The sequence below is a fragment of the Lemur catta genome, chromosome 7 (genome assembly GCF_020740605.2).
Source record: "Lemur catta isolate mLemCat1 chromosome 7, mLemCat1.pri, whole genome shotgun sequence".
Lineage (NCBI taxonomy): Eukaryota > Metazoa > Chordata > Mammalia > Primates > Lemuridae > Lemur > Lemur catta.
The window spans coordinates 34,996,678-35,007,791 of NC_059134.1; the positions used below are offsets into that span (position 1 = coordinate 34,996,678).

An 11,114-nucleotide genomic window follows, 5' to 3' on the forward strand; every position below is an offset into this window, starting at 1 on the left:
AGGAACCTGGAAGGTGAGGAGATGGAGCAGAGCTCTCTAGTGGCCACTAACTGAGCCATACTGCGGCATTTCCATCTGCCTCCTGCCATCTTTCCCCTCTATAGAGAACCGTCGACTTCGGTGGGTGATGTTCTGTTTCTTGACTTTGGTGACTGTTACAGTATTTGCTTAGTAATTGCTTGATTATTTGTATGTTTTGTGCACTTTTCCATACTTTTCAATTTAAAAAAAAAAATCCTTGTAAGATACATGGTACAAAAATGTCCTGAATAATGCTCCCCCAAATTTTTTAATTGAGAAGATCTATGTAAGTAGTAACTTGATTCTGGCAAATGAAACGAGTTTTCTCATGGATTCTATTTATACAGCAGACAGAAAAAAAAATCTTTTGAAAGACAAATACATTGTGTGCCTCCTGCCAATAAGGGCATAATACTTCCTCGTTTTCATTAATGAAAAATAACATACACTTTCAAAGTTCTGTAGACACTAAAAAGAAAGAAAACACTCAATGAGTCACCTATTTCCACATTTAGGGCTGAGAAGCTGTATAAATTTCTCCAGCCTCTAGCAGAAAACGCCAAACCAATCATAGGTCCGGAAACAATCATCTCTGGAGGGCAGCTATGCAACTCACCCTGCTGTGTGCTGTGTGTCTGCTACCTGGCACCCTGGCCCTGCCGCTGCCCAGGGAGGCGGGAGGCATGAGTAAGCTGCAGTGGGAACAGGCTCAGGTATGTCACAGTCCACTTACCTAGGGCTCCATGATCCCACCGTCAGCATTCGGAAGTGTGTGTTTGAATTATTTCTCCTTCCATGTTAGTATTGCAATGAATTTTGTGGGGTGGGGGGGGCGTAATTTTTCTGATTATAAAAGTAATATATGTTTTCATCAAGTAGCCATTAAGAGCAGGTTTTAGAGCCTGCTCAAACTGAGTTTGAGTTCTAATTCCTCCATTCACTAGGTAGATGAACTTAAGAATGTCATTAAACTTCTCTAAGCTTCAAGTTTCTAATTTGAAAGTTGGAGATACTAATGGTATCAACCAAATGGGGGTGTTGTAAAGCATTTAACACAGTACCTAAAACATTGTTTACACACAATAGATTGAAGTTATTACTATTTATTGTCAGTTGATATTCTTTTCATAAAGGACACAGAATGTTGCCTCTTAAGATGAGGACTACTTGTAATGGAGAGATTTGAAGTCAGAAAACGTGGGTAGAAGTTACAACTCTCCCACAAGCCAATGACAAGGCATTAACTTCTGACTGTTTTCTCATGTGTCCAGTGGAAATAATAATACTATGTGTTTTTATACCTTACAGGGTATTCTAATAAATAACTGAGATGATAACAATACCAACTAACACATACGTAACAATTAAGGATTATGAAATACTTCCGTATACATTGTCATTTAATCCTCAGCTCTGGCCTGGAAAAAAGAAGAACCAAAGTCAAGTTGCTTCACATTCTTGTTAGTGGTGGAGATAGGAATAAAGGAGAAGTGTTTCTGGCTCAAAAATCATGTTATTTCCCATAGACTACTTAATAAGCAGTCTAATAAGTATAAAGAATTATTTGGTAAAATAATGGGATGGTTACTCATAAGTATTATTTATAAATTTAAGCTTTAAGCATAAGAAAAGTCAAGTTTTATTTCACTTTAACTTGAATGTTTAATAATTTCCAGTAATACGTTAGATTGAACCATATGAAATTATCAAGATTGAACTGTTTTTTTACCTCCAAAACAGTAATTTTATATGGTTCCACCTAATGGATTATCCAGAAGGAGTACTGTGCATGGATACTTAGTTCTTTCACTTAGGATGCAGATTGGCAGTCAACCAGAGGGAAGTTAGCTAGGTTTCACAGACGACAGGAAAAATCATCTCAAGAATGCAGGATTTCTCCCAGAGGGTGTCCTGGTAAAGTGTGTAGCTCTGGAAAGGATAAAATGGGTTATTTGTTTTTAAATAAGCAATTAATTCCTAATTGTCATGGATGAACGATAAGTATTTGTTGCATTTAATGAAATACAATCATTGGTAACAAGAAGAGAGGGTGCAAGATTAATAAGCTTGCTTATGTAAAGTGCATACTCCTGAAAGGTTCTGAGACAAGTAATTATTCTCATCTACTCCAAAGTAGTCTGCAAATTAGTGAGCTAATCTTTAAATGATTTCAACAACAATACTATCATGCATTATATAACCCGATATGTGTTTCTAATGTATGGAAGTCAGAACACTTGAGTTCCAATACTGGCTCCTTCAGTCACTCACAGGGTGACCTTGGGCAACTTATTTCACTTTTCTGAGCCACCTTTCTTCGTATACAAAGTAGGGATAACGATGCCGTCCCTACTTCACAGGGTGGTTATGAGGTTTAAATGAGGTGAGTATGTAAGTACCTGGCACTAGTAAGTGCACAAAAAACCTTCTTGTGAGGTTGCTGCCATTGTTCGTTCATTCACCTTTTTTTTTTTTTTTTTTTTGAGACAGAGTGTCACTTTGTTGCCCGGGCTAGAGTGAGTGCTGTGGCGTCAGCCTAGCTCACAGCAATCTCAAACTCCTGGGCTTAAATGATCCTACTGCCTCAGCCTCCCAAGTAGCTGGGACTACAGGCATGTGCCACCATGCCCGGCTAATTTTTTCTATATATATTTTTAGTTGTCCAGATAATTTATTTTTATTTTTAGTAGAGACAGGGGCCTAGCTCAGGCTGGTCTTGAACTCCTGACCTCGAGTGATCCACCCGCCTTGGCCTCCCGGAGGGCTAGGATTACAAGCGTGAGCCACCTCGCCCGGCCTATTCACTTTTTATTTTTTTGTATCTAGGCTGCTGGATTTACATCCTCATACCCAGACACTGGGAATCTCTAAGAAATTCCTGGGGACCCAATTATGCATGGAATAGATCTGGGAGACCTGTTTTATCCTACAACTTCCCAAAGTGGGCTTTACTAGGGATTTGACAGTGGAAAGAGGAGCTAGAAGTCAGCAAATTCAGGTCCACTTTTGCTGCTAATTTAATGTGTGAACCGGGTAAATCATTGAGTTTCTATGAGCTTGGGTTTCTTCACCTGAACAATTAAGTTAAACTAAGTAAACTAATAATCTCCTAATATTCTTTCCCGGAACTAAAATTTTAAGACCTTTTAACCTCTGGCTGGAACCACATTTCAGCAGGACCTTAGGTGGGCCTAGCTGGCTTCAGATCTCCCCCGAGGACCCGCTGAGGGAAGGTCTCCGTCGTACCCATGGAGGACTCCCTGGCACGCTTCCTGATTGCTGTGACAAACAGGTCTAGGCTTTATAAAGTGTACCATGTATTTCTCTTCAGAACATGTAATGGGATAAAAGAGAAATTGAGAGATTCTTCTCTTTCACTGATGAAACGGCATGCCAGTGCTTCTTTATCGATATTAAATTTTCTCCTCACTAATGTACATTTATTTTATTCAGTGACTATGTAATTATTCTGTCTTCAAATCACTATTTGAATCCACAGGAACCAAAGGCAAAAGACGTGTAGACTTCTAAGATAAAAGAAGATAATAAACAAACAAGAACAGCAGATTAATTACTCTCTTTTTGATAGGACTATCTCAAAAGGTTTTATTCCTATGACTCACAAACAAAAACTGCCAACAGTTTAGAAGCCAAACTCAAGGAGATGCAAAAGTTCTTTGGCCTGCCTATAACTGGAGTGTTAAGCCCCCGCATCATAGAAATAATGCAGAAACCCAGATGTGGAGTGCCAGATGTTGCAGAATACTCACTATTCCCAGAAAGCCCAAAGTGGACTTCCAAAATAGTCACCTACAGGTTAGTTTTGCTTTGGCTCATTTTGGCAAAAACGATAAAGCCCTTTCCCTGAGAGGTTAAATATTGTTTTCTTGTTTCCTACTAGGATTGTATCATATACTCGAGACTTATCAACTTTCACAGTGAATCGATTAGTGGAAAAGGCTTTAAACATGTGGAGCGAAGAGATCCCACTGCGTTTCAAGAAAGTAAGGTGGGGAATTGCTGATATCATGATTGGCTTTGCCAGAGGAGGTAAGAAAGATTTCTGTAGGCCAATCCTGTGTCTTACTTTATTTGTTTATTATTTATATCAGTGCTCTCCTCTTTTCGGGACTTAAAACTCTGAATGAGAGATAAACAGATACTTAGCGACAGTATTACAATTTTTATAATCTGTTGATTTAGAACCACTTTTTATAGCTGGAGTTGGCAAACCACAACCCATGAACCACACCCAGCCCACCATCTATTTTTGTAAATAAAATTTTACTGGAATACAGCCATCCTTCTTCATTTACCTCCTGTCTATGATTGCTTTTGGGCAGTCTACAATTGTGACAGAAGCCATCAAGTTTACAAAGCTTAAATATTTGTTGTCTGACCCTTTGTAGAAAAAGTTTGCCAAAAGTTTGTAGCATGAACTATTATATATATATATGTATAGTCATGCGTCACTTAACAGTGGGGACACATTCTGAGAAATGCCTTCTGAGGCAGTTTTGTCATTGTGTGAACAACACAGTATATACTTAACACAGGCCTGGAGAATAGCATAGCCTAATACACACCTAGGCTATATGGTCCAGCATATTGTTCCTAGGCTACAAACCTGTGCAGCATGTTACTGTACTGAATATTGTAGGCAATTCTAACACAATGGTAAGTATCCGTGTATCTAAACATCAAAAATGTAATTAATTGTACTAAGACATTACCACAGCTACATCACTAGGCAATAGGAATTTTTCAGCTTCATTATAATCTTACGAGACCACCATTATAAATGTGGCCTGTTGTTGACAGAAAGGTCATTATGCAGCACATGAATATATGTTTAAAGTGATCTAGCTAACATCAATATTAATCCAACAGAAGGGGTTACAGCTTCCAAAGGTCTCAAATGGCCCCCAACAAGTGGGATAGCAACAGGTCATAAACCTTCATGTAGCAAGAAAGTAGAAAATAGACACTTTCCTATTAAAGGACTCAAAGAGATATAACTCATGAACATGAACTATTAATTATTAGTGTTTCATGGGGCAAATTTGGAGGAAAATGTTGCCAATTTTGGTCTGTTCTAATGTTGAACTGCTCGGGCACTGTGATTTTAGCTGAAATTTAAACTTCAACCCAGAATGTTGACAACACTGAAGAAAATGTTCTGGAAAGCACTAATTGTGGCACTACAAGTTTTTTAAGAGTTAGATAAACTGGGTATGACCTGCTATCAACTTGAAGATAAGTAGCTCTGCATCACAAATAAAATAACTATCAAAAGCCATTTTAAGAGACCTTGAGCATGGCGCTCCAAGAGACCATTCACTACACCCACAAAGAATAAGCTAGGTTTTTAAGGAAAAAAATGTATGAAATGGTACACAAATTACTCACTCAATGCAGTACTCACATTCATTCTCCCTCCCACTACCATTCGGCCAAGCAAAGTGGTCACATTTAACAAAAGCTTAAATGCAGCCACGAGTTAGATGTAAATGCATTTAAAGTTGCTTATCTAGTAAGCCTTCAATATATGGTGGTTATCAGTGATGAGAAGTGGTTCTGTGACAGAAAAAGTGCCTGTACAAAACAGGCACGCAAACTACCCTGTGTGTGCAGTTGGCCACTTGCACTAACAGTCCGGACCACTTGAACGGGGCTGCTCCTTCCAGCCTCAATAGTCATATAAACTGAAAAGATAAAATGACTGGAGAAAAAATTAGTCACTAAAAGCAATCACCCCATTTTCTTTCAGCTCATGGGGACCCCTACCCATTTGATGGGCCAGGAAACACTCTGGCTCATGCCTTTGCACCTGGGCCAGGCCTCGGAGGAGATGCTCACTTTGATGAGGATGAACGCTGGACTGATGGCAGCAGTATAGGTATAGCATCCCATCTCTTCTGCTCCACATCCTTTTTACAATCCTGAACTTATAATAACTTTAATTTAATAATTACATTAAATTATAATAAGTATTGAACTCTTGCTAGGTGCCAACCATTGTGCATATGATTTAAATGCATTATCTCATTAATATATTCATAATGCTACATACATGTACAAAAGATGGAAGCTCAGGCTACAGAGTGAAGCAGCATTGGGTTCAGTTTGCTGTACCTCCACCAATTACTCACTGTGTGTCCTTGGGCAAGTTATTTAACTTATCTCAGCCTCAGTTTTCTCATCTGTGAAATGGGGACGTAAAAAGTTCCCACCTCAAGGGTTGTTGTTTAAATTAAATGAGATAATGCTTACGCAGTGCTTAGAATATATTAGTGATTCAATACATTAAAGCTATTTCTTCCTGTTTCCTCATAATAAGGGTCTCAAATGGAGGAGAAAGAGGAACAGAGACTATGATATTTAACAATTATATATAATTCTGGGATTATTCACTATTTTTCAAAAAGAACTAACTCCGTGACTCAGCCCATCATATTCATCACATTGCAAAGTAGGAGATTATAGACGCATCAGACGACTAATGGAGAGGAGCTCTAGCACACATAATCCTTATTGGAGAAAATTCTTTAAAAAAAGGCTACTAAGTGGCCCTGAAAGGGAAACTGGTACTTGTGTTTGGTAAAGGAAATTCCCTACAGTTCAAAGTATTACTGCCTTGCTGTGAAAATCCAACCTATATACAGTTGTGATGCCACCACCCTTTCATACCTTGCCTATCTGTTTCATTCTCCTTTCTTCCCACTCAAGGTAGATTGAGGGTAGTTTCAATCTAATGCAACACAGTTGCAGCTCCGGCCACTCCTCAAACTCACAAGTTCACACCTTCCCCTCTGCTTGCAAAGCCTGTGAGTCTGAGGGAGAGAAAAGGCTATACGTAATACAATTTAATGAGTCAAAATCAAAAACAAAGCCTAGCATTACCTGGAGATCCTGCCTTTCAGTCTTGCTTTTCTCAAAGACAATTTTCTCTCTCCTGATATTCAAAGTCACTATCATTTATTGAATCGCCATGACTTTCCAGATACTAGGAAACTCTAATTATGACGAATCTATAGGGTAGGAATTATCGTCTCCATTGAACAGATGAGGAACTGAGACTCAGAAACATCAATTAAATTGTCCAGAGTTGTCCGGCCAAGAAGTAGTAGAGCTACATTTCCAATCTAGATCTTACTGCTTTCATAACTTTCGCTCCCTATATATAATACTACAGAAAATTGCTGCCTGAGCAAAAGAAGCGAAGAGATGGAAAAACACTGCATTTTCTTAAGAAGAATAAATGGTGATGAGATGAAAGCACTGCTATTTGGATTCTCCTTCTAACCCCTCCCCACTTTTTTAAAAAATTTCACAGTATTAAGGGGGTACAAATGTTTTTGGTTACATGGATCACTTTTGTAATGCTTGAGTCATGGCTGTAAGTGTGCCCATTACCCAAATCATGTTCACTGTGCCGGTTAGGTATTTGTCCCCCCCCCCCACCCCCACCCTTGATTTCCACTAAGTTTTATATTCCACTGTGCACGTGTGTGCTCATTGGTTAGTAATTGGATGGGAAACCCCTCCCCATTTTTGAAAACCTAGAAACAAATAAGTAAACTACAGAGGACTGGGACTTGGGTATTTTTGTAGTAACTTTATTTTTTATTATGATATTATGTATTATGTTATATGTAATACTGTTATTTTTATAGTTACTGTATGTCACTTCTTCCCTTGTAGGAATTAACTTCCTATATGCTGCAACTCATGAACTTGGCCATTCTTTGGGTCTGGGCCATTCCTCTGATCCTAATGCCGTCATGTATCCAACCTATGGAAGTGGAGATCTCCAAAATTTCAAACTTTCACAGGATGATATTGAAGGCATTCAGAAACTATATGGTAATATTTATGATTTTAAATTGGGGGGATGTCACATTTTCTTTTGAGGGTAGGCTTGGATTATAAAAGCTGGGAAATGGGTACTTACCTGGAAAACCACATTGGAATTTACATCAAAAAACCTACTGAGGGGAGAAATTTGAGACATTAGATATTCAAAATGCAACCAGACTATTTTATACTATGAGGATGTTGATTTTAAGTTTTAGTAATATATTATTACGTGGTAAAATTATTAAAATGAAGCTATTAAGGCTTTCTTTAAACTGCCACTCACTGCTCTTCCTTAGTTCAAATACTTTATGCTAGTGTCCCCCTGTAGGAATGGACAGAAGAAAGAAAATACCTTTTGCCATAGCCGCCCACTCCCAAGGATTCAGTCTTCGGCAATAGAGAGAGACCCAATTTTTCCTGTTTGCATATACGTGTAGGGAAAATGGTTAACTATGGACAGCAACTGCTTATACTTGGTGGTCACGAACCATAAGAATATCTCATGTCCTAACTTCTTTGGTTTAATCAAGTTCCAAATTCAGTTTTAAAAAACACTGATTTTTATCTGCTTGATCAAGTCAGTCAGAAATAGTATTTGAGAAAGAAATGAAAGGACAAGGATACAAATCCATGTCTCTGGATAAAGATAAGAAAAGTAAAGTTCAAAGAGGCTGAGTAAACTGTCCAAGGTCATGTAGCTATCAAGTGCTTGAACGAAGATTCCAAGTCAGGACTGTGCGGTTTCATACTCTTTCTACGACACATCCCTACCTAGTAATCTTTTATAATAAAAGCATTCTGGATAAGAAAATATAGAATGACATCATGTGGGCTGTATTTAACTCACGCTAGTTTTAAGCCTGGGGCCTCATGAAGCATATGTTAACTGACACGTCTTTTTACCTTTACTCTTATGAACTATTTTTCAAGTTGCATATAACTCATGCACAGAAAACAATAAAAAGTAGGAAATTTTTCATTAAATTAGAAAAGATCATTTTGTTTTCTAAGTTTTTATTCTGTTTTTGTGACAAAACACTTTGGCCCTAGCGAAAAAAATTTTTTTTCTAGTGAGGCAGTTAATGTGTTAAGTCTATCTGACAAAATATCAGGGTGATAAGAATACATTGAAAAAAGATCACAGAGGAGTCTTTGAATGATCAAATGAGCAGTGAAAGTGCTCACACATAATAGAGTACTGTTCTTAGAAGAAAATTATTCCTATAGGATAATGGATTTAAGATATCAGTTGAACCCAGATCTTACTATTATACAAATCAGCATTTCCCAATCTGTGTTCCCAGAACTCTAGTTCTACAAGATGATTCCCAAAAACGGATGCTATGGAAAAATAAGTTCAAGAAACACTACATACTATATTTCAGTTGCATAGGATCTTAAAGAATACTAAACAAACATCATTTAATTTATTGTTTCCTAAATTATAATCCTTCTTATGGAATACCCATTGAGACCCATGAAATAGCACTTCAGAGAACACACTTTGGAAAATGCTATGTAACTGTCCCCTAAAGATCCAACTGAAAAAACTGCTACTGTCCAAAAGACTCACAAAATACTGACTAATTATTGGTAAAGTTATTGCCAACAAAACAGAAAATACTACTCTCCCATTGCATCTCGCAGGGGTGGGGAACCTGTGGCCTTGGAGTCACATGTGGCCTTCTGGATCCTGGGTGCAGCATTTTGACTGAATCCAAATTTTATAGAACAAATCCTTTTATTAAAAGGGGTGCAGCAGAGAAAGATGAAGTGTTTTTTACCTCCTCTGGTGCTTAAAAAAGAACAATCTTGAAATCAGAAGGCCACAGGCTCCTCACCCACAGGAAGAAAATAGACTGGTGCATTAAATCCTTAAGAATTAGGCAAAAAAAAACGAAGGCACCCCTAGTCAACGTTGGAAACAAGAAACTTCTGGACAAATGAAAGTAGGATTTACTTATGGAGGTTATAAATATAGGGAGGCCATTAATTCAAAAAGTAATATGAGCAGAAAATGTAGATTCAGAAGAATGTGATTAAACTCATACATGCAAGAGTCCTAATGCTCTTTTCAGAATAATAAAAATAATCGTGAAAATGCATTGAGTACTTATCATGTACCAAGCACTTCACATGAATTTAATTTATGTAATCCAGCAATCCAATGAGAAGTTATTGTCCACATTTTGCAGATTGGTAAACTAATGCTAAGAGAGGGTAAGTATAATAATAACTTACCAAGATCACGCAGCTAGTAAACTGGTAGAGACGAGACGCAAAGGAAACTGACCCCCTAGGCCCCTACTTGATGCAGTACTGCCTTCTCAGCCTTTGGAGGCTGTTCTTCAGAATCTTTGTCCTAGACACAGAAAATTGGGCTGAGCGAATGACAGATTATACATGCCATGACATTTCCTTTGTATAGTCTTAAGATTTTTTTAAAGCATTTTATATTATATCAGAATGGTCTTATTTTTTTTCTTAACAGGAAAGAGAAATAATTCAAAAAAGAACTGGAAACTTCCAGGAGAACATCCATTTATTCATTGAATTCTGTATCATTGTTCCCCAACCAGAATGGATAAACGCTATTCCTGTACTCCCTTTAGCACTTACTTCACCCTTTCTTGTGTTGCAGTTGGGTCTTGCACGGCTCTCTCTCCGTCTGAGGGTAAACTCCTTTATGGTATGACTGTGTCTCACTCATCTGTGACTCTCCTTACGCAGCTTGCAGTTCCTAGATGTCAATACACCTTATATATGCAAATAAATAAAATTTTTATTCCAGAGTGAAATCATTTGTCTTGGGAGCACTGTTTCTCCAGCAAAAGAAGACATACTATATGATGAAATCAAAGATTAAGACAAAAAAAAATACTGGCATGTTATCTTGGGGGCTTCAGCGGTCCTTCACCCTATCCCCAAATGAGGAGGGGAAGCTCCACCTCTTCGATGCTCATTAGTGGAGCCCAAAGTTACATTAACATCCCCTGATCCTTTTGGCCCAAGCTGTTGTTCTGAGTCTTCTGGGAAGTCCAATTATCCCCACAAAGTGTCTGTGAATTCCCAAGGACTCACAGTCTCACAGTTACCACCGGCTCCGTGTTCCCACCACCCAAACACACCTCCCAATCTTCCTGCATCTCTCCTGCCGCAGCTGCTCTCTGAGCTCCTTTTTCTCTGCACCAGCCAGATGCTGGTCTCGCCCTTTTCTCTTTAACTTTCTCCAA

General features: G+C 38.3%; 1 protein-coding gene across 1 annotated transcript; it reads left to right on the plus strand.

The window, feature by feature from the left end:
* Window positions 1-572: 572 nt before the first annotated feature.
* MMP7 (matrix metallopeptidase 7) lies at window positions 573-10,679 on the plus strand. The gene is made up of 6 exons (XM_045556824.1): window positions 573-734; window positions 3,611-3,837; window positions 3,923-4,071; window positions 5,792-5,920; window positions 7,726-7,887; window positions 10,373-10,679. Exons 1-6 carry the CDS (start codon window positions 627-629, stop codon window positions 10,432-10,434), a joined length of 837 nt encoding a protein of 278 aa, XP_045412780.1. The 5' UTR covers window positions 573-626; the 3' UTR covers window positions 10,435-10,679.
* Window positions 10,680-11,114: the final 435 nt, after the last annotated feature.